Raw genomic sequence first — 24,929 nt, 5'->3', positions numbered from 1 at the left:
CAACCTGACTAGAAGAAGGGATCGTTTGGTAGGACACATTTGAGGCTTCAAGGGATCACCAGTTTAGCACGGGAGGGAAAGCGCAGACTACCACACGACGAGACCGTACTCTCTAAACGCTTAGCTGTGTATTGTCAGTGCTTTATTGTGTCGTTTCCTGAATAAATATATGTCACTTAACATTTTAGTTTTGCTGGTCGCTCTTGTGTGCAACACAGCTGAAGTTTTATGGACCCGCTACATTATAGCGAGTGTTTTAGATGGCCTGATGATGGACAGCCTTTGCCCAACCGTCAGTTTTCATCCCTGTAATGGGCTCCGCGGGCTCGGTGCACGGCTCGCAAAAAGTCGTCGCACGAAGTTTTTCCAGTGTAGGGCTCATATTTCTGGCGAACCGGCCGTAAATGTTGGTCTGCAGCGCCGGCGGCAGCGGTGAGTGATGGCGCCGCAGCTGCTGCTGCCCTAGGCCCGGGCTGCGCTGTGCTCCACTCCCTGTCAAGTGGCTGCAGCTGCGCGCAGCGCCACTCAGCTGGCTACGGCCTTTGTTGATTGTCCGCGTGTGCCACTAAACTTGACGTCAAATTGGATTTTGTTTTACCAGGAACACACAGCATGCGTCAGATTGGTATTAAGTCTACTGCATGCTTGGATATGCAAGTGATGAGTATTTCCTTGCACCTTCACAAAGTCTATAGTCTGCGAGGAAGGAAAGATCGCAAAACGCGTTTTTAATTCAGAAATCGCATTTGAATGCTGTTTGTTTGTGAGAAAATGGTGTTAAGTCTCGGTTGAGAAGGAGAAGCCACTAACAGCAGGTGTTGAAGTTAAGGGGGGGTAGGACGTGAAACGGGCCGACTTGGAGCAGGAGAGGCACCACAGGACATTTTAATTTACACTGTCTATACTTTTACAAATAAATTCATAAAACTTTGTTAGGATGACCAGGAAGGATTCAGGATTCAAGCAGCGGCAGCTCCGTGACGTATCGAGGCTGCAGGTTTTCATTCAGTGATGCTGCTGCTTCGTTTGGACAGATTCTATAGGACCACACTCAACGCCATGCAGAAAATAAGCGGCTCTGCTCGACCAACGCCCGAGAGGACGAACGGACATATTCTTCATTTGGTCACGCATGAACGTGTAGCCACGCCACGTACCGTGACTAAGGAAACGAATATTTAAGCAACAAGATAGTCATCCATACGGACTGCGCAATGACCTCTGGATCACTACGGACTGTCAATAAAGCGACCATTGTCGTGAAATCCTTTTTCACGGGAGCAGACTGGTGCTCTCATCGACAGCAACATGGCCATGACTTCCCAGTGTTCTCACCATACCTTGCACCATTGCAAACTTGAGGACAAACAGCATTTGTGGCAACTAGTTTATTACAGTGAGTAGCCTATCTCCCTTCTTGAATATTTCCAAATGATTTCTTCAACAGCTCAATCGTCCTATAAAATATCACCTTTTATTTTTTCGTTTGACGAATGGCCAAAGTATTGCTCATTGTGAAGTGATAAAGTGCGTCTCGTCGCCAGAAGTGCAATGTCCCAATGGTGCGGTGCATGACACAGAAATCAAAAAAGTTAGAAATCACAATCACTGAGAGAAATATTGTATTATACTCAAGTTTAGTACAGAGCACCCTTGTCGAAATCCATATAAAACCCCTTGGCAAAGCCAGGAGGCATTAAACACTTCAGCAGTCAACAATATTGAACTAAACATAAGACTTAAGGCCAGTTCTGATGTACTAATTTCGCAGAGAGACTTCCGACCGCTCTGTAACGATCCTTGACTGCTGCTAACTGCAAGTACCCGACAACTAGGCAAGAACTCGGCTAGAACTTCTCTAGAATTGGGTTAGTGTCCAGTCGGGCAGTCACTTCATCCACGTCATCCATGATGCAGTTGGCGCCCCAGCTCAGGAGGCGTGGCATACGTGCTGGCAGAGTTAGGGCGGCGCCGTTCGCTGCCGTTGCCGCTGTCGGACAGCAGTGAAATCTCTAGTGCCAACCTCTGCACACGGAACGGTTGCCCCCTGCGTGGTATCGACTGGCTACGATTCCACACATAGCACTTAATGTCATCTTCCTCTTAATCCGTATGGCGGCGGCGATGACCAGTCCGACGGTGCTGTGCACCAGCCCCTGAATATTCAGTCAGAGCGTTAGAAAAAGCGTGGGAAAAGTCATCCTTACGTTGACTACATTATTGGACCACTTGGAAGAGCATGAGTCTATATTAGTTTTAGTTATACGTCCAAAAGTAACAGTTAATGAAAATATTGGAGTATTTTCTATGTCAGAATTCATGAGGAGCAAGTAATGTGTCCTAAATGCCTCGCTAAAGACGTTAACAACCCCAGTTTACAGTAGACGGCATAATCAGGTTACTTCATGGATATACCAGATACACAGTGTCTTAACACACAGTAATGTAATGCAAAATTTACAGATGCCTTACCGACTTCCCAGCGATTCATTATTTCCAGTAGAAGTGGGAAGCACAATACCGTACTCAGGCCACAAGACAGAAGACAGCGGCTGCCTGTGTTCGTAAAGTCTCACGGCGGTGAACTTCTGGAAAGCGGCGGTGAACTTCTGGAAAGCCGCCGGCCATATGAAATAACAGTAGCCAGATAGGAGCGAGGCGATGTGCAGGTGGTAGAAGAGTGCCGCCCTGTACATCCGTGACCTGTTCTTTTGGTATGGATCAGATGAACAGCTCAATATACGAAACACCAGTCACCCGATTAGAAGATGTCACTGGTAGTTTGTAGAGCTGTAGACAGTGTCGAACTCGTACCAGCTGGTCACGTGACCCGCTACACTCACATAAATCATGGCAGTGAATTAATGTGTTTGTGCTAGTCAGTTATAGGGAATCAGCTCAGTGGTATGGATCGACGTGGAGATATGACACAATTATAGAAAAGACCTATCGTGTTGGGACTTGACCATGACTACAGTATGAATGAAGTTGCTCAGTTTGTTGCTGCATCCATGAGGACTGTCCAAGGTGTCTACGACGAATACTGTGCCATTTGTCAGCGACGTAACACGGCGTAGGAACAGGGGCCGAAAGACAGGAATCGCCTTGCCAGTGACAATCGATTTACTGCCGTCAATGACGGCAGGTCAATCTTCACCAGTTTTCGAGCGAACATTGCGAAGAGAACTGCGTGTAGGGGACATAGGAGACTGTTCCTCCCAAAGGGCCCTAGCTTTCAGCGCCATATAATGCTGCACTTCTTCATTAGGCCAAACAATAGAGAAAATGGACAGTGAATGACTGAAGTCCTGTAGCGTGATTCGACGATTAACGATTTTTGCCTCTTTTCAAATGATACAAAACGAAGAGTGCCCCGACAGCCCAATTCAGAGTGGCAAAAGTTAGAAAATCATTTCTGAAAAAGATAAATGTGTTAACATCGAATATAAATATTGAGAAGTCTTTCCTGAAGGTATTTGTATGGAGCGTTGTTTTGTATAGGAAGGAAACTTGAAGAATAAACGCTTCAGACAAGAAGAGAATAGAAACTTTTGAAATGTAGTTTTACATAAGAATGATGAAGTTAAGTTGTATAGAGAAGATAACCACTGGAAATAAACTGAATCGAGTCGAGGAGTAAGTTTCTTTATGATACAATTTGATTGAAAGTAGGGGTCGGTTGAGAGGACACATCCAGAAATACCAAGGAATAGTTAATTTTGTAATGGAGGAAAGTTTGGGGGATATAAGCTACAGGCTGAGCCAAGGCTCGACTATTATGAGAACTTAGCAGCTCAGAATAGCTGTAGGTTGTAGTAGTTACACAGAGATGAAGAAACTTGCACGGGATAGTGTGGAGGGCAGCATTTCACCAGTCTTCGGAATCTGAACCGCAACCACTACAACAGCGACGATGATGACGACGACAGTAATCATCGAGACGAATAATGAATCATTATGACAATGAGAAAGTGTTCTGAGAGCAAACAAAGCAGGAGGGAAAGATCGATTGGCAGCAAGTTGCCTCTGGAACAGTGAGAGGTACTATCAGCGCTGCTGTAACCGATCTCCCTCTGAAGTTTGCGGAATAATGTGATATTGCGTGAAACTCTATCCCTGAAGAGGAGGCGTAAATCTCATTATCTGCCATCGTCGTCGCTTAAGAAGACGGAGTCTAGAATTTCGCCCATATAATCACTTCTCAGCTAACAAGGCATCATAAGCAAGCACTGTTACGCAGCGCTCCAAAATGTGGTAACATTGTGCGAAATCCCAATTTGGCTCTGGTAGCGCTGAAAATAACAGTCCGCTGCGTATTTACCACAAAAATTAGCTCAGCCTATGACCTGGTGTATACATATTTGTGTGAAACACTCGATGTGGCGTGAGTCATTTCTGCTACTGCGTTTTCCTCAGTTCCATTATAAGATTTGTGCAATTTTTTAAGCCCGGAGTGCTCCAGAGATGCTTCGCCGTCCTTGCGCGCGGTGTAAAGTGGAAAGGGTACGTCACGCGCGTCGCTGAGGTAGCTGCCGGGCGTGAGTTAAGGTCAGTGGGTGGAGCAGCCACGTGCGTGCTGCCTCTGCTTTTAGGTCAACGAACACGGCGAGTGATAGCCCCGCCAACTAAAGGCGCCAGGCGCGCGAATACGGCGTGTGTCACCTGCCGTGGCGATGTTGGCCTTTCCAGTGCTACCTCAAGTCATTCTTGGAATTTAGTATCGTAATAATGTACTCTTATAGCATTCGTCACTGCTATTTCGGTGCATATTTGAGACACCTGGAGTAAATTAATGGGAACTCAGAATAATTAAATTTTACAAGAGACTTACGAAGGTTCAAAAAAATTTCATAAATCATGTGACGTACATAAGAGCTATGTTTTTTTTATTATTAGGCGCTACTTACATTAAGGTATTGTTGGGGCATGAAGTAGAAAGGGTTTAACTATTGTAAAGTGAAATGTGTGTAAAAAAAATTTACAGTCAAGACGAATAATTGGTATTTATTATTGACGACTCGTTTAGACAGCTGAAACTGTCATTATCTGGTCTGTAGAGTAATGCGTTTACATTGACTTCATCAACCATCATTATTTGTGAAAATATTTTTGTTTGACAGTACAAGTAAGGTAACGGAAATTGTATATTTCATACCGTCAGAAAATTTTTGGTTTTAAATCATGTTCCATTGTGAGTTTACCACTTATGCCATGTCGACATTATGGTGTAGACTGTGTATCACATTATATATTGGTCTTGTCAAAACTAAAACCATATACAGATAAAAAGCACCGTGTGCAAATGGGCATGTTCACACACATAGCACTCCACTGAGGCTTGTTAATTCGTACAGTGCGCTATATAGTAACAATGCGCATTTCTAAAAATGTTTACATTTACGTGGCATGTTGTGTACATCATGCATACATATCAGTCGAAGTATACTGTGCAATTGGATGACAGTGTGACAAGGTTAAGTCTTGTACATAGTTGCAGCCACTAGATAGCTCTTGTGTAGGTATCTTAAAAACAAAACGTAAATTATTTTCTCTTTAAATTTAAAATTACAAATACAAGTTAAAGGACTATTCACAAAAAAATCTAGTTTTTAACGCAGAAAGAAAATAATTTACGTTCTTCTTTTAAGATGCCTACGTAAGAACGAGCTAGTGGCTGCAACAATGTGCACGCCGTCCACACTGTCATTCCATTTGCACCGTTTACTATGACTCAGATGTATCCATGATATATAAGCGTCATGTAAACGTAAACATACGTACAAATGCTCATTCTTACTATACATCGTGCACTTTAAGAAGTAACAAGCCTCAGTGGAGTGCTCGTATGTGAACGTATCCATTTGGACGAAGTGCAATGTATCTGCATATGGTATAGTTTTGACAAAACCTATGTACAATGTGCTGCACATTCTCCACCATAATGACGACATGGCGTCTCTGACAAACTTATAACGGAACACGATTTAGGAACAAAAATGTTTTGAAGGTATCAAACTGTACAATTTTCATTCCCGTACTTGTACTGTCAAACAACAATTTTTTCCAAATTACATGATGGTAGATGTACTATATATAAATGCATTCTATTACATATCGGAATATGACAGTTTCAGCTGTCGGAACCGGTCGTCAATAATAAATATTGATTAAAGCGATCGTGGGTATGAAAATTTATTTTAAGTTAGGAAAGAAATCGCTCCTTACATTTTTTTCAATACGAGAAACTTCAGTGAAACTTGTAGGATAGTAGATTTTCGGAGCACAACATTATCTCATTGAAACATGAAAATTATTATTATTATTATTATTATTATTATATTATTATTATGTTGTGGCCAAATTTGGAAAAATATAAAATTTAGTATATGCACCGGTGTATTGCGTAATTATGTGAGAAAAATGAATCCCATTCTTTGTAGCCGAAAATCGAAATAAACATTACTAAAGAGAAAGTGGTACCTCAACTTCCGTTAACTCAGGAAGTAGCCGTAACTCTTGGTTTGTTATATCCGACAGACACTAGTCGAACACAATAAATGCCATACGATCATTTCAGTTCAACGTCTCTAGCCAGGAGAATCCAAGCGTTTTCGGCTTTGGAAGAATTATATTCCGTAAGTTGCTATAACATTGTCAACACCATTCTCCATCTACGTACATATTCGGCAAACCACTCTGTAGTGGATGGGAGAGGGCACTTAGTATTCTACCACATGTTAGCATACCTCGCCGTTCCAATCGCCTGTGGAGCGTGGGAAGAATGCTTAAAAGGCTGTGCACTTCTTCTAATTAGCCTATTTTTCTTCACGGTCTCTGCTAGAGCGATACGGGGGTGGCGCTAAAGTATATTTTCGGATTCATCGCTTTATACTGGCTGTTGAAACTACCGTGTTGTATGGGCGTAGAGATGAAACGTTATTGTTCCTGACGGTTTGTCCCGAGTTGCGTTGGACATCTTCAGAGGTACTCCTTGTTCCGCTGAGTTATGCCGACTCAAGCAACGAGTTACACTCGTACGTCGGAGAACACATAAATACCGTAAAAAGGGGGTGTGGTAGAACCCCACACATGGTCGGCAGAGAGAATTCTTGGCTAAGATGAAACTTATCTATCGAACATTCGTCTGTCAAATATAAAATGTCTATTGATTCTGTAGAGCAACTGTTCGTATATCTCCGAGTTTCATGGCTGCTTCTTTTCTGTTAACATTGTCCCCATGTTTGTTTCTTTGGTGTTTATAGCCGTTGATAAAACTTTGTCATTGAAGATAAAACTTTGGTTTCGGAAAAGTTCATCTCATGGTTTCCTGAATGAAGAGCATTCTCTATTAAAGCTAATTTTTCTACTTTCCTTAGACAGTAAAGACTTTCTGCATTCATCAGACGTATACTCATGCGTAGTATGTAAACATGGGACTTTTGTAATAGAAAAGAAGAGATAGTGAAGAGTAGTGATATGTGAACAGTAGTACTATGGAATCGATGGTTAAGTTTTATCTTTGACATATGACAATTCAATACGTAAGTTTTGTCTTTGACACGCGTTCTCTTTGCCGATCAATTTAAACTTCTACCACGCCCCCTTTTGATGGCATTTATTTCTCTTCAACATCCGACCTGTCAGCGGGCCTAGGAGTACTTCTGAAGACACAAAACGCAGCTTTTCACGAAACGTCGGTAACAATAAATTCAAGTTTCGTCGGATACGACCATATAACCCGGAAGTTTGTCCAGTTTGTATGCAGGATTTCGCGGAATAATTGGCGGTTGTCTTCAAGCGTATGTCAATTCTGGTTTTTCAGAATTTGCGTGACTCGACCCTCTTCTTGTCTTGATGTGATTCCTTTTGTACTGCTGCCATGCATTATGCTTGTATTTCGTTACACTCGACCGGAGCGTAATGAGGAAAATGTTTGTCATATTTTTAATAACACTGACATTATTGAAATACTATATGTTCATTGCTATAACCAATGTTAAATTTATTATTATGAAGACTTGGGCCAGTTGGAATAGCTTTTGGTTTTTGACTTTCATTTCACACCGGTGATATTGACCGGTTGCGTAACCGACGCTGTTAACAATTACTTTTTTCGTTACTAATAAATGATGAAAAGATCGTTTGAAATTGTGAGCTAAATTCGTAAAAGTATATGTAGGGAAATGTTACAACTATGCAAACGCACCCCAGACGTTGTGCAAGTTGGCATACTCCTTGACGTAAGTTGGATCTGAGAAATAAACGTTCATAGGAGCTGAGAAATAAACGTAAGTTGGTTATACTAAATCATGTCAGATATGTGACCTCGGAGTCTTTCGCGGTGATGCGCTTCAGTAAAAATCTTCTCGGCTTACAAGCCGCGTCGTTTCGAATAAAACACTCGTGATTTCTATAGCCATCTCCACCGTCGTCATCAGGAGTTGAAAATGTCAGATATGTCTGACCTTTTCCAAGTTTTCGCCATAATGGAAAGCGCCTAGAACCGCTCGGCCACCGCGGCCGGCTCTGCGATCATAATTGAAGTTAGTGTAGGTGGCCACTCTGGAGATCGCAAAGGCACGGGCTCGCAGTGCTATTCAGTATCGGCGACTAATAACAAACAGGCACCATCCTCAGAATGTGCATGGTTATTACACCCGCAAAGGCACGGGCTCGCAGTGCTATTCAGTATCGGCGACTAATAACAAACAGGCACCATCCTCAGAATGTGCATGGTTATTACACCAGATATATCATTTTACAGATTGCAGCGCTTATGCTTTTCTTTGTGTACGTCAAGTACACTAAATGGCACATTTTTTCTGTCTTTCTATTCCGACTTCATTTTTGATTCCCTTTTGGTAGTAATTTCTGCCACTATAGTGATATAAGTTCGTTTCAGGTGACGTTGAAGCTATAGGGAAGAAGTCAGTATAGTTCCTGTGTTGAAAGGTATTTCATTATTTGTGTACGTGCCGTTATACGTGACCACAGGTTACGAGGTTACTCGTACCCAGGAGTATTCATTATGTCCATGGAAGGATCCGTCAAATGATAACATTGCTGGTACTGTGAACAGTCTTCCTGTATGCGAGCTTGAATACCTTAGCTGACTGGCCGTTTGGCCCAATGGACTTGAGGAGCAAATGATTCCTGTTGATCTGGATTCTGTTTTCATGAATGGGCAGCTTTATTATTTCGCGGAAGCATTGGAGTAATAAGGCATGAATTAATTTGACTGTGCCGATAATACTGCAAGTTTTATTGTTCAGTTACACGTGTTTTATTTTAAATTTGCCCAACATACACCAGTAATAATTGTTTAAATGACGAACAACGCCGAGACTTGCCACATGTTTCCCTAATCGTACCAACTGATTTTTGAATGTTGCTATAGTCCGACCTGATTTCTTGGTGGTGTGTGTGCGTGCTGCGGATGGGGGGAGGGACATTTTGTATTAGAAGAGCGGCAATAAAGGTATCCACGGACATAGTAATGTACTCCCAGAACTTCATTTAAACATAGAAAGACAATAGAAACCAAGAAAAGTTTTGGGCGAAGTAGAAAAAGAGGTACGCTTGGGCGAAGATGCCGTTGTGTTATAAAGAAACCAGAGCCCGAGTTAAACTAAATGTACATTATTATCTGAATGGGAACTATAAATGAATAAAAGCCCTCTTCATAGTAAAATGCAACGGGAAAATCATATTTCATGCGCAAGAATGAGTATCAATGTTTTCTCAGTGTCGTTTTACAAAGAACGACGACATTTTTTTGCGAGAAGGGATTCAGATGTGTTCAAGTTAATCCTTCAAGCCGATGCTGAATATCGGGTTGCACAAGTGGGATTACGCGGGTGGCAGAAACCTTAGAGAGGCGAATATGCTTTAGTCCTATTGGTCTTGGACAGTAAACCGAGGGTGGGGGGGATTTAGTTCACAGGCCGCTGCTATAGAAACGTAAGAAGATTCTGAGCTAACCCGAGAAAGCGGGATAGTGCACGGGGACTCAAAACCCTAGGAACATCGAGAGAAAAGTCTGCGGACCACCACATACCGTTAAGAGAGCAAAACACTGTCCTGTCAATAGAGCTCAACTGGTGCACGGAGTACGACGCTGCGGCACCGCTGACAGGAAGCGGAAATAATTTTGACATCCGCCCTCCTGCTTTTACAATAAATACCTTGACTTAGCATAATACGAGTAAATTTACACTCAACACGTTCCAACAATTTGGGCAACAAGTGTTGCATATCTTCTGCAGATAAAATACAGACGGAACTTAGGATTGAAAAGATAGGTGGAATTGAATGTGAACGTGTTGTGTGATAAGAGTTCCGTGCAAGTTGTCACTTCGGAAACAAATCTTTACAGTACGTCATATCAATGTTATCCATGTTCTTTCTACATTCGCATATTGAGCGAAGAAAAAGGACTGTCTGTATGTCTATGTACGTGTCATAATTTCTCTTTATATTACTCTCGTGATCCCTACACGAGGTACTGGGTGGTGCTAGTATCATGGTTACACAGTAGTCTTCGAATACACGTTCTCTAAATTTGTCCAAATACGTTTCGCGAGAATTAAGTCGTCTTTCTTCCAAGGGCTCCCGTTTAAGTTCTCAGTGTTTTGCTGTTATACATTTGTATGGGCTGTATTGATCAGTCCTATTAGCAGTGCATCTCTGATTTCGTTCAACGACCCTTCTTCTGTCTGTTTGATATGGGCTCTCAAACACTGGAACTATGCTCGCACTAGCCTCTTGTATGTGATTTCCATTATAAATATGTTCCATTTTCCTTGAACCCTTACAACAATCTAGACTTCAGTATAACCTTTATCTGTCTAGATTGCGAGTTTATAAAATGATATGACCGATTTCGATTGTGCTACCAATCGTATTCAGATGTAAAATAGACATACCATCTGCTTACAATATGTACAACAGAAAAAGGAAAGAAAGCGGCAGAGAACGTACCATAAAATATCTTTACAAGGCGTAACACGTCTGATTTTGTAGAATCAAGTACTGAGTCATTAAAATTACTTTATGTTTCGTGATGCTGCTATTTAAGACGGTTAAAGAGTTCGACAACTGAAAATAACAAAATGTTGTGAGAGTATATGAGAAGATACAACATTAATTCTAAGGAACAGGCTATTAATTAATAATGGATGGTGCTCCTTAGTAAATTATGAAATAAATCAACAAATACAATAAACTACAAAAACGGAATATTGTAGCGTCAAAATGTTGATATCAGATTTGTAAATTAGGAAGTAGTTTAACAAATAAAATGAAAAATACAGATTTGAACGGAACATTTCTATGATAAAATATTCCGTTTTTGTACATTGCATTCTATTTGTTCAATCTCTTCGTAATTAATTAAAATTAGAGGAGTATCTTTAAAAAGCTCGATGTCGAAGAGATGTTGAGCCCTAACCTACATCCTTGTTTATATAGCCTTCTTGTTCGAGTCGTAGAGATTACTCTTCTGCCAAAGTACTGAAGTTTCTGTTGAGTGCTCATTGCCGTTAACATGTATGTGATCATTGCGCCACATTTCGGTAGCGTGTAACATGAACTGCCTTTATTGATGGACCAGTGAGAATACATGCAGAAATTTCAGAAGCGTGATAGATAGACAGAGAGAGAGAGAGAGAGAGAGAGAGAGAGAGAGAGAGAGAGAGAGAGAGAGAGTGAGTGAGAGAGAGAGAGAATAGCAGAGCTGGCTGCGTGTTTGCAGTGCTCCAGAGAGTGGTTGTGTAACATGTCTCCCGCGGGTATTCCAACGTCCGGGGACGATTCTGCACACGATAGTGGTCTCTACAGATCTTTAGCTACCTACCACCGACCCTGTTACTACAAATTCCATCTTAATCTTACACAAGCACCCATACAACCTGATTGCACTCTTGTTGATATACCCAAGGCATAGGGCGTTACGGCCACCCTTCCCTCATCATCAATTTTTTTGAAATATTTTAACAAAATTGAGGCAGTAGTGAACATTTTTACTGTCTATGGTTCCATTACTACATTCCCAGGGAGAGATTTAGACATAAGAGATGATCCAACTACGACTGGTCAGTATTAATAGTGATGGACTGTATTGGTGACTATATGGCGGTCACAAAGTGCCAGTGGGGAAGAAAAGTGTTTGAAATGACTGGACCGCCTTATTCTTATAATAACTTTATTCCCCTAAAACTTTAGAACTTTTCTGGTCGCTAATTTGTAGAGACTCTTAGCTTCTCTTGCTAAATTAGCTTGGTTTTTTAACTTTAATCCATTAATGAGGAACGTCACTCTTGACGATACATGATTCACAATATTATCTGTTCATGATTCATAGTAACTGAATATGGCGCCTTGCTAGGTCGTAGCAAATGACGTAGCTGAAGGCTATGCTAAACTGTCGTCTCTGCAAATGAGAGCGTATGTAGGCAGTGAACCATCGCTAGCAAAGTCGGCTGTACAACTGTGGCGAGTGCTTGGGAGTCTCTCTAGACTAGACCTGCCGTGTGGCGGCGCTCGGTCTGCAATCACTGATAGTGGCGACACGCGGGTCCGACGTATACTAGCAGACCGCGGCCGATTTAAAGGCTACCACCTAACAAGTGTGGTGTCTGGCGGTGACACCACAGTATATGTTTGTCGGATTTTCGACAACTCTGACGCCTGTCAGAATTCATTCATGGAGGAAAATTGTACAGACGGTAAGTGAAGCTGTCAACAACTCAAAGGTTGGTTTGAATACCAAATTAGTTCTCTAGCCAAGGTATTATTGCTGATGGTATGCTGTGGCTTTCCCCCGAACTTCGCACTGACTTGGCTAGTTAGTTATAGGGGGACCTTCAGATTAGCGTGAACTCCGCACCACGATGCAGATCCACATTCTTTACGTTGACAAACATTTCCAGAGGTGACGGAAGTGATAATAACATTAAAATCCTAGGAGAGACCAGGTATCGGACGCTTGACCTTTGGATCTGTTATGTGGCACTTAACCACTGTGCCACAAAGGACAGAAGACCACAGAGTATTTTGAGATAAATAACTAGTGAATATTTCAAGTGGTACGAAATCTTGAATGAGCAAAGCGTGGGGAGCAAGTGTTCGCAAACTGCTAATGTTCAGTAACAAAAAACTACGCGCGACTCGACATTGGGTGACGCGCACACAGTGGAGTTTACCAGTGCTCACACTTCATGATTGGTTGCCGATAGAGGTATTGCAGAGTTGCATGTAATATAAGGTGCAGTAGGAATTTGTGCCAGGAAGCCTAACGGATGTTCAGAGAAGAGATTCACAGCAGTTTTCGTCCTAATAGGAATAAATTTATCGCCTTGTATAGAAACTGCGAGAAAATCTGTCGCTCGAGCATAAGAGCTACTCAAATGTTTTTCTGAAAAATTGTAGAATTTGAGGAGATGGTCTAGGATCGAGCACTTATCAATTTACCCGTGAAATTCACACTTCTGTGAAGAAGTGAAGAGCATTTGTTGTTAAGCACTTATACCCGTATCACAAACAACGTGTGCAGTATTGAAGTCAAATGATTTTGAACTCAGGGTACAGACCTTTCAGTGGATTGTGGAGCAACCCGTACATTGAGACTGGTGGCCATCACTTTGAACACTTGCTATGAGTTTAAGTACTCGCTGTAAGCTGTAAATAATGTACGTCAGTTAAGGTCTATTCATAAGAGAGTATTAGTTCCCTATCTCAGAATACTCAATTTTGATGCAGCACCTCCTATATAGTTTGGACCATAAAGATTCAGTACGCCAGTTGGGTGACAGTCATGTTAAACTCTCTACACTCCTGGAAATTGAAATAAGAACACCGTGAATTCATTGTCCCAGGAAGGGGAAACTTTATTGACACATTCCTGAGGTCAGATACATCACATGATCACACTGACAGAACCACAGGCACATAGACACAGGCAACAGAGCGTGCACAATGTCGGCACTAGTACAGTGTATATCCACCTTTCGCAGCAATGCAGGCTGCTATTCTCCCATGGAGACGATCGTAGAGATGCTGGATGTAGTCCTGTGGAACGGCTTGCCATGCCATTTCCACCTGGCGCCTCAGTTGGACCAGCGTTCGTGCTGGACGTGCAGACCGCGTGAGACGACGCTTCATCCAGTCCCAAACATGCTCAATGGGGGACAGATCCGGAGATCTTGCTGGCCAGGGTAGTTGACTTACACCTTCTAGAGCACGTTGGGTGGCACGGGATACATGCAGACGTGCATTGTCCTGTTGGAACAGCAAGTTCCCTTGCCGGTCTAGGAATGGTAGAACAATGGGTTCGATGACGGTTTGGATGTACCGTGCACTATTCAGTGTTCCCTCGACGATCACCAGTGGTGTACGGCCAGTGTAGGAGATCGCTCCCCACACCATGATGCCGGGTGTTGGCTCTGTGTGCCTCGGTCGTATGCAGTCCTGATTGTGGCGCTCACCTGCACGGCGCCAAACACGCATACGACCATCATTGGCACCAAGGCAGAAGCGCTCTCATCGCTGAAGACGACAAGTCTCCATTCGTCCCTCCATTCACGCCTGTCGCGACACCACTGGAGGCGGTCTGCACGATGTTGGGGCGTGAGCGGAAGACGGCCTAACGGTGTGCGGGACCGTAGCCCAGCTTCATGGAGACGGTTGCGAATGGTCCTCGCCGATACCCCAGGAGCAACAGTGTCCCTAATTTGCTGGGAAGTGGCGGTGCGGTCCCCTACGGCACTGCGTAGGATCCTACGGTCTTGGCGTGCATCCGTGCGTCGCTGCGGTCCGGTCCCAGGTCGACGGGCACGTGCACCTTCCGCCGACCACTGGCGACAACATCGATGTACTGTGGAGACCTCACGCCCCACGTGTTGAGCAATTCGGCGGTACGTCCACCCGGCCTCCCGCATGCCCACTATACGCCCTCGCTCAAAGTCCATCAACTGCACATACGGTTCACGTCCACGCTGTCGCGGCATGCTACCAGTGTTAAAGACTGCGATGGAGCTCCGTATGCCACGGCAAACTGGCTGACACTGACGGCGGCGGTGCACAAATGCTGCGCAGCTAGCGCCATTCGACGGCCAACACCGCGGTTCCTGGTGTGTCCGCTGTGCCGTGCGTGTGATCATTGCTTCTACAGCCCTCTCGCAGTGTCCGGAGCAAGTATGGTGGGTCTGACACACCGGTGTCAATGTGTTCTTTTTTCCATTTCCAGGAGTGTATTATCAGATTGGAAAATAATTCAGAAGGATACGGTTGCGATAACGCCCAAAGGAAATAATGTTGTACGTTAACCTGCGTCCGCCTCTGTAATTGAATTATCAGCAGGGCTAACTACAATGCAGGGGACCAGGGTTCGTTTCCCAGTACTGTCAGGGATTTTTCCTTGGCGGGAGGACTGGAACGGAGTGCACTCAGTCTCTTGATGTCAGTTGACGAGCTGCCTGAATGAGAAGTAGCGGCACCGCGTCTGCTAACCAGACAGTGGCCGGCATGCAGATCTGAGGGGACATCTCCTCCACATCGCAGCGCCGATGACGCCATTGCTGAGAATGACAAGGCGGTAGGTCGTGCTCTATTCACCTGTCTCTGGTCAGAACGGCGGTGATTTCCATTCCTTATTAATCGGCTGTTTCTCTTTCATATTTTTTCTGGGCGTGTATAGTTGGATTCGGAACGGTAGTTTAAAAGTGAAAAGGTATTTAGTAAAAGTGGTTCTCAAACATGTTGAGAAGGAAATAAGAAACTGTAAAAGGCGAGGCAGACGACACAGGCTACCCGTATACATCCAGAACCAGCATATTCGCACATTTCATGTTTGTAGAGATGTGATTTTTATATGATTTTGCTTACTCCCTGAATAATGATGTAAAAGATATACATTCCAAATTTCAAGAAGACTGGATGATACTTAGGTGTTACGCACATTGTTCATTGTTATCTCAAACTAGTGAAATTTCTAATACTGATATGCTTTGCACTGATGTGTTTCTCATGTGTTTTCTTTCATCTTTTGCAGGTAACTGAACTTTAAAATGGGGACCAAAAGAGGAATTTGGGTGATAGAAAAGGTGCTTAATGGTGAGTTTTTTAGAGCTCGGCTCCCTTCAAAGGAACAAGTACTTTTAGTTTTTATTTTCCATAACAGGGAAATAAAAGAAACAATTTTGGATGCTACTAAATCTACCAGTGTTCAACTGTAGGAAGTGTGGAGGGAAACCAATATCCGTCTTAAAGCGGAGGAGAACAACCGTGCTGTTTCCAGAATGAGATTTTCACTCTGCAGCGGAGTGTGCGCTAATATGAAACTTCCTGGCAGATTAAAACTGTGTGCCGGAGCGAGACTCGAACTCGGGACTTTTGCCTTTCGCGGGCAAGTGCTCTACCAGCTGAGCTACCCAAGCACAACTCACGCCCCGTCCTCACAGCCTTACTTCTGCCAGTGCGTCGTCTCCTACCTTCCAAACTTTACAGAAGCTCTCCTGCGAACCTTGCAGAACTAGCACTCCTGAAAGATAGGATATTGCGGAGACATGGCTTAGCCACAGCCTGGGGGATGTTTCCAGAATGACATAGGAGACGACGTACTGGCAGAAGTAAGGCTGTGAGGACGGGGCGTGAATTGTGCTTGGGTAGCTCAGGTGGTAGAGCACTTGCCCGCGAAAGGCAAAGATCCCGAGTTCGAGTCTCGGTCCGGCACACAGTTTTAATCTGCCAGGAAGTTTCAAACCGTGCTGTTATACAGAAGGTGTACAAAGAATACTAAAATCTGCGTTAAAAGAGAAATTGGGAAAAACGGTTAAAGCAAATACGAAACTGCTGATTTGGAAAGGTGATCCGTCGAGTTATTTGGCATTTCCCGGCAAAATGTGATTGACATGACCAGCATACCACAAGAAGATAAAGAATTTCATGGGTCACGTAGAGGAGATCATATGAGTTCATCAGTGAGTGGAAGAAAGATTGGGTTTAACGTTCCGTCGACATCAAGGTCACTAGAGACGGAGCACAAGCTCGGATTGTGTCAAGGATTTTAGTATTCTTTGTACAGCTTCTGTATAACAACACGGTTTGAAACTTCCTGGCAGATTAAAGCTGTGTACCGGACCGAGACTCGATCTCGGGATATTTGCCTTTCGTTGGGCAAATGCTCTACCACCTCAGCTACCCAAGCACAACTCACGCCCCGTCCTCACAGCCTTACTTCTGCCAGTACGTCGTCTCCTACGTCATTCTGGAAACATCCCCCAGGCTGTGGCTAAGCCATGTCTCCTCTTTCAGAGGAACCGTCCCGGCATTTGCCTGGAGCGATTTAGGGAAATCACGAAAAACCTAAAACTGGATGGCCGGACGCCGATTTAAACAGTCGCCACCTCGCTCGGTATCAATGAGTGGAGTAGACAAAGTTTCAACCACGAAAATAAGAACTAAGTGAACAAAGTAAGAAAAAAATATTCATATAAGAAGATATTTTACGCAGCTGTCGTTAATATCAATAAGCCAGTTATACTGAAAGACTTATCTTAATCATTATCAGAAGCACCTAGTAACAAAGAGGGCGAGTTTTCGCTTCCAAAAAATAAAAAATTGCGTTCAATCCCTGGATTATAACCTGTTGATCAGACACTCGTCTCTGCTTGGTATCGAGAGCAGCTCTCTCTATTCGAGAAGCAAGTACTTCATTTATTGTAACTGCAAAGTGCCTTGGCCACGATATTTCAGTAAATTCCGTAACTCCAGCTAACATTTACCGAGCCAAGGCGATCTATAAAAGTAAAATAAAGAAAACCGAAGAGTCATTTTTTTCAAAATTTTCCTCATGTGGTCTTGTCTTGGGATATTAAACGGTTGCCCTCAGTTGCCCAAGGGACTATCAAAACGTTCGAACATAAAGTTGCTGTTCTAGTGACGGGCAAAGATTTCAAGCATTTACTTGTCGTACCTCTTACTCTGAAAGGCACTGGTGAGCATATGGCTGCAGTAGTTATTTGGTAAGTGGACCGATTTGGGCTGTGTGACAATATCGTCGGTATCTCTTTTAATACTACAGCATCTGATACAAGATTGATCTAAGGGTCATGTACCAGAATTGAAAGGGAATGCAGACGAAAACCCGTGAACAAATAATGAAAGAAGTATTTACTAATTTTGTGCCTAAACTAGACCCTGCCTGATTTTTTTACCGTAAATTGAGAAAACGTCTCTCTAAACAATTAATTGGGGAGCAAGAATAAATACCCTTTATTATTATGAACTGCTCTTTCTACATTCAGAATGGAAATTGCACTTCAAAAATATGTACTTTACGTAAAGTGGGAATATCTTGATGTTAGGAATTATTATTCTGACATCATAGATATATTTACTGCTGCAAAAAATTGTCTCTGATATGGATATTAAATATTTTTCTTTCTGAATCGAAATAAATTGAAAATTCTTGTAATTCTGAAATGTTACTTCGTCAGGCTCAAGCCAATGTTAATGCAAGCTTCTGCTAATGTGGTTTTACGCAAAGATAAATTTTCAACAATCAGAGATAACCGTACTGTGTTAACTGAAAATCGCACTTCGTAAATAACTTTAAATGCAAATTGTTCGGAATGTAGAACGCTAAACATGAAAGAAAATTAATTATAAGCTACTTTTGGGAATTACATTAAAATACCACAAAAGCTTCCACCCGTAAAAAGCTTTGGGCACATGGTAAATGGTAAAGAGAGGGAAATCTTTCCATTTCACAGCAAGAAGGAATTTTTAGAATTCAACGTTGATAATTATTATTTAACGGTACTTCAGCGCACATGAATATGGAGCAAGCCTCTATACATGGAACTGCACACGAGCGCAAGACAAGAGCTAACCAACGAGATCAAAAACAGAAGCGATTAGACAAAGATAAGGTGCAGTCTTTCCTTTATAGTGATGACTGGGTATTGTGTGCTGTCCTTAGGTTAGTTAGGTTTAAGTAGTTCTAAGTTCTAGGGGACTGATGACCATAGATGTTAAGTCCCATAGTGCTCAGAGCCATTTTAACCTTTTTTTTCCCTTTATATAGTAGTTCATGGAATCTTTGTGTCTCACCGAACAATCTAAAGTTTCAGTGCACTATTTGTGATAAATATTCTTTGTTAAGCGTGTACACTTGACAGGAAATCAAATACGACAGTGCTGGATGAGGATAGTTCCGTCAAGGCTTTGTAGAAGAACGAGTGGATGTGGTTAACCACATCCAAAATTGTCGTAAAAGACGACAGTCATCGAAATGAAGACTACAAAGTCTTACTCCTGTACCTAGGAGGCTGGTCTAAAAACGACCTTAGTTAGCGTCAGTTAAGGTGGATTGCAACGGCACCACTTCACTATGCAGTTGAATATTTCTCAACAAGTATTGAAAGGAATGGAACGGGTTGCACATTTTGTTAACCTCATATATGTATGTCCGCCTGTGGCACGAGGCCATTGTTAAGTCGACGTACTCCAAAGAATGACTTTGATATGCTACAGCTTCTGAGCACCTACCCAGATGCAGACGTAATAAAAAAAATAAAAATAAAAAAAGTTCTCTCATATTCGCTAAGACACACCTTTGGTATCTGTCAGAAACAAACATAGGATTGGCTTTTTTCGGCGAACGTATTACTGTGGCTACTAAGGAAAATGTGACTGAAAGCTAGGAGACTACTTTGATAGAAAAAAGAAATGAAATGATTAGAGGATAAAAACTAGTTTTTTTACTAACCTACATAGATACTCCGCAAGCCACCGTGCAGTACGTGGCGGAGGGTAACCTGTACCACTACTAGTCATTTCCTTTCCTGATCCACTCGCAAATTGAGCGAGGAAAAAACGATTGTCTATATGCATCCGTATGAGGCCTGATTGGTCGTATCTTACGTTCGTGGTCCTTAACGCGCAGTAGAATCATTCTGCAGTCAGCTTCAAATGCCTATTCTCTAAATTTTCTCAATAGTGTTTCTCGAAAGGAACGTCGCCTTACCTCTAGGGATTCCATTTGAGTTCCTGAAGCATCTCCGTAACACTTACATACTGTTCGAAGCTACCGGTAACAAATCCAGCAGCACACCTCTGAACTGCTTGCTTCACATTGGCGTGGTACGGATCCCAAACACTGGAGCAGTACTGAAGAATAGGTCGCACCAGCGTCCTACACTGAAGAGCCAAATAAACTGGTACACCTGTCTAATATAGTGCTGGGCACCCACGAGCACGCAGAAGTGCCGCAACATGACGTAGCATGGACTCGACTGATGTCTGAAGTAGTGCTGGAGGTAACTGACGCCATGAATCCTGCAGGGCTGTCCACAAATTCGTAGGAGTACGAGGGCGTGGAGATATCTTGTAAACAGCACGTTGCGAGGCATCCCAGATACGCTCAACAATGTTCATGTCTGGGGAGTTTGGTGGCCAGCGGAAGTGTTTAAACTCGGAAGAGTGTTCCTGGAGCCACTCTGTAGCAATTCTGGACGTCTGGGGTGTCGCATTGTTCTGCTGGAATTGCCCAAGTCCGTCGGAATCCACAATGGACATGAAAGGATGCAGGTGATCAGACAGGATGCTTAGTACGTGTCACCTGTCAGAGTCGTATCTAGACGTATCAGGGGTCCCGTATCACTGTAACTTCACTCGCCCCACGCCATTACAGAGCCTCCACCAGCTTCAACAGTCCCCTGCTGACATGCTGTGTCCATGCGTTCATGAGGTTGTCTCCGCACTCGTACACGTCCATCCGCTCGATACAATTTGAAACTTGACTTGTCCGACCAGGCAACATGTTTCCTGTCATCAGTAGTCCAGTGTCGGTGTTGATGGGCCCAGGCGAGGGGTAAAGCTTTGCGTAGTGCAGTTATCGAGGGTACACGAGTCGGCCTTCGGCTCCGAAAGCCCATATCGATGATGTTTCGTTGAATGGTTCGCACGCTGACACTTGTTGGTGATCCAGCACTGAAATCTGCAGCAAGTTGCGGAAGGGTTGCACTTCAGTCGTCGTTGGTCCCATTCTTGCAGGCCTGGATGATTTACCGCATTCCTGATAACGCACGGTACACTCGTGAAATGGTCGTACGGGAAAATCCCACATTATCGATATCTCGGAGATGCTGCGTCCAATCGCTCGTGCACCGACTATAAAATCACGTTCAGATTCACTTAAATCTTGATAAGCTGCCATTGTAGCAGCAGTAACCGATCTAACAACTGCGCTAGACACTTGTTGTCTTATATAGGCGTTGCTGACCGCAGCGCCGTATTCTGCTTGTTTATATATCCCTGTATTTGAATACGCATGCATATCCCATGCCTATTCCAGTTTTTTTGGCGCTTCAGTATATATGCGGTCTCCTTTGCAGGTGAACCACTCTTCCCTAAAATTCTCAAAAAAGTGGTTCAAATGCCTCTGAGCACTATGGGACTTAACATCTGTGGTCATCAGTCCCCTAGAACTTCGAAAAAACCTAACTAACCTAAGGACATCACACACATCCATACCCGAGGCAGGATTCGAACCTGCGACCGTAGCAGTCGCGCGGTTCTGGACTGAGCGCCTAGAACCGCTAGACCACCGCGGCCGGCTAAAATTCTCACAATAAACCGAAGTCGATCAGTCACCTTCCCTTCCACAATTCTCACACTCCCGTTCCATCTCATATCGTTTCGCAACGTGACGCCCAGATGTTTAAACGACGTGACTGTGTCAAGCAGGACACTACTAATACTGTATCCGAATATTACAGGTTTGGTCTTCCACTCATCCGCATTAACTTACATTTTTCCACTTTGAGGGCTATCTGCCATTCACCACACTAACTGGAAATTTTGTCTACGCCGCCTGTCCGCCAAATCATTTATGTATATAGAGAACAACAGCTGTCCTATCACACTCTCCTTGAGTACTCCTGACGATAAATTTGTCTCTGATGAACACTCACCGTCGAGGACAACATACTAGGTTCTATTATTTTTAAGTCTTTGAGCCACTCAGATATCTGTGAGCTTATTCCATATGCTCGTACCTTAGTTAACAGCTTGCAACGGGCCACCGTATCAAATGCTTTCCGGAAATGTAGAAATATGGAATTTGCCTGCAGCCCTTCACCCATAATTCACAGTAAATCACGTGAGGAAAGGGCAGACTGAGTGTCGCACGAGCGATGCTTTTTAAAACCATGCTGATTCGTGGATATAAGCTTCTCAGGCTGAAGAAAATTTAATATATTCGAACTGAGAATATGTTCAAGGATTATGCAGCAAACCGGCCCACAATCGCCTGCCCCGCTGTGCCAATTGTAAACAAACACTTCACTTGCGCACTGTTCTCGCTACCACTGTCTAACCTTTTCTTTACTTATTATTGTTCGGCTCACCTGATAAGTTTGAATTGCTTTAGAGCCTTGCCCAGACAAAAATTGAATCGCTAGATGCACGTAACAAGTGGCGGACCGGCCATTGTGGCCGGCAGGTTCTAGGCGCTTCAGTCCGGAACCGCGCTGCTGCTACGGTCGCAGGTTCGAATCCAGCTTCGGGCAAGGCTGTGTGTGATGTCCTTAGGTTAGTTAGTTATAAGTACTTCTAAGTCTAGGGGACTGATGACCTCAGATGTTAAGTCCCATAGTGCTTAGAGCCATTTGAACCATTTTGAACAAGTGGCGGAAGCAACGGTTTTCGAAGTCATTGTTGTTTACTTTTGCCCACAGTCAGACGACTACTGAATCAAAACAAAGTGACCTGTGGCTTTGTTAACAATCAATACGATTGGTAGTAATAAAGTTTCACTTATCACCAAATCGTTTGTCATCAAATCAAGCTACGACCATGAAGGTTGCTGATGGTGTTAGGCTTCATTTGCGTATTCACCTTTCAGTGCGAAACATTTTTCCCAACAACAGATCACTTGGTGAATATCTTACGTGGAGAAGCCTGCATTTTCGCTGTTCGTCCCGAAACTCGACTTGTCATTCTGGAAATGCCTGCCACGCAGTGATTCCTTTATTCGAGAAAAAATGATGAGTTCACTGGGTGCCACGTCAAAACAATACAGGGGTGAGGCAAAATTTGATTGACCGAAGAAGCTGCATATCTGGTTACGCCCTGTAGGAATTAACTGCAACGTTGTCGTATACGAAAAACATCCCCTTCGACAACTTACCGCAACGCTTCGTCTTGACAGCCTCCGGTAACCTCGTCAGGAGAGTGTGGTAGTGTACTCCCACGACAGCTTTCCCTTAGGAGCGTAACCTTTTAACACCGAACCATGACAATACAAAACAACGCTCAGTATCACCTTGCCCCATGATGTTGTCACTCCACTTTTCGGCGGTGACGAATCCACATGTTTTCGATTCGTACTTTGCTTCTATGTTGCAGCCTCACAGTACTACAACCGCCACAAATTCATCGTAATTAAGCAGCTGAGGAAATCATCTGGGTCGGGCTGACATTGCTGCAACATTTCCATTGCCGTCTATGTTCGGTAAGATTTGGAAATTTGTGGTAAGATCTTATGGAACCAAACTGCTGAGGTCATCGGTTCCTAAGCTTACACACTACTTAGTCTAACTTAAACTAACTTACGCCAAGGACAACACACACACCCATATCTGAAGGAGGACTCGAAACTCCGACGGGGGGGATCCGAGCGAACTGTGACAATCCGCCTACGACCACGCACCTCGGAAGGATTTCTGAATGATTGTGAGCAGTCGTGCAATCCAAATGGCGGCGTTCTTTGTCATGTTCAAAATGCGCGCAAGATGTTGTAAACTAATCCATGGCAGATTTTCACTTCACTTCCACTTAGTTTTCGAGTACCGAGCAGAAGCAATTCTCACAAAATTTCTGTCCTTCTGAGAGAGACTGGCTGCCACTTCTTTTTTCGTCTCTCAGATTTGTTTCACCACAGTGGAAGCCCCTGTTCCATCTAACCACAGTTTCATGTTGTAGTGTATTGTTATGTCGTAAACCGACGTGGGTCGCAACACACTGAATTAGACGCTCACGCTTAGATCAGAGGTGATGCGGGATGTTTGGTCATTCGTTTCGTGGTACGCGAGCGGCTGGGTACAGAAGTGAAACGGCGACGGGGTCAAGCTGAAATATTTCAGGTCTGTGGTTGCATACAATGCAGAGTGACTCGGATGTTAGGCTAAGGAGGTGGATATGTTGATGGCAGGGAAAAGAGGCTGTGAGATGGCTTGCTGGTCTACTTTCATTACTTCTTCACGTGTTTGCAATGAACATGCAGACGAGCGCAGACTCTGGTTTGTAAAAACATCGATGAGTCTTACTAGAATCTTCTATCGGAACAATTAGCCACCATAACGTATAACTTTATTAAGATTAGGCTATGCACTGTAACTTACGGTACTACAGACCACGAACCATGGAAGTTTCAGATTCTGTTGTTCTAATCGAACACTTAGATCCCATTACTCGTCACAATGAAAGTGACGTACAGGCAGAGGTACATGTAGACAAATGTACAATGAAAACCAATAACATTAGTCCAGAGGTAGATGCAGATAAGTTTTGTAAGTCCTTCTCAGTGTACAAGCTTAACGGAAGATAATGCTCACTTATATATGATTTGCTGTATGCTGTCGATCATCCGAGGCTGGAACTCTTCTGGTAGCTGGACTCAGCTATTCGCTGGGACTCCTGAACTTTCAAACTCTGCCCTGCTTGGCGTTTGGGGCTATTTGCTTACAGAACGGACGTGACAGCATTGTTTTTTCCTTCAGTTCGCAGTCAGTGGATGTAAATCAGCGGTTTCTCAATGCTTATAACCTCTTCTTGGACTGACGAAAGCGGCTTGCACTGTATTCCTCTAATTACGTTGAACAAGGCTTACAGTTAATATTCATACTTAAATTATTTTTCTTTTTTTT

General features: G+C 43.4%; 1 protein-coding gene across 4 annotated transcripts in view; it reads left to right on the top strand.

The window, feature by feature from the left end:
• LOC124712492 (colorectal mutant cancer protein) overlaps positions 1-24,929 on the top strand; it is a 613,504-nt gene that overhangs the window by 333,609 nt on the left and 254,966 nt on the right. Inside the window, exon 1 of one of the 4 annotated variants that reach the window (XM_047242815.1) lies at positions 16,092-16,110. The exons of the other annotated variants lie outside the window; for them this stretch is intronic. Within the exon in view, the coding sequence (XP_047098771.1) occupies positions 16,108-16,110 (3 nt within the window). The 5' untranslated portion in view covers positions 16,092-16,107. Of the gene's footprint in view, positions 1-16,091; positions 16,111-24,929 lie in introns of those variants that run through there. 4 annotated transcript variants of the gene reach the window in all.

This window comes from Schistocerca piceifrons, chromosome 1 (assembly GCF_021461385.2).
Source record: "Schistocerca piceifrons isolate TAMUIC-IGC-003096 chromosome 1, iqSchPice1.1, whole genome shotgun sequence".
In the NCBI taxonomy this organism is placed as follows: domain Eukaryota; kingdom Metazoa; phylum Arthropoda; class Insecta; order Orthoptera; family Acrididae; genus Schistocerca; species Schistocerca piceifrons.
This window is presented reverse-complemented; position numbering and strand designations above follow the sequence as displayed.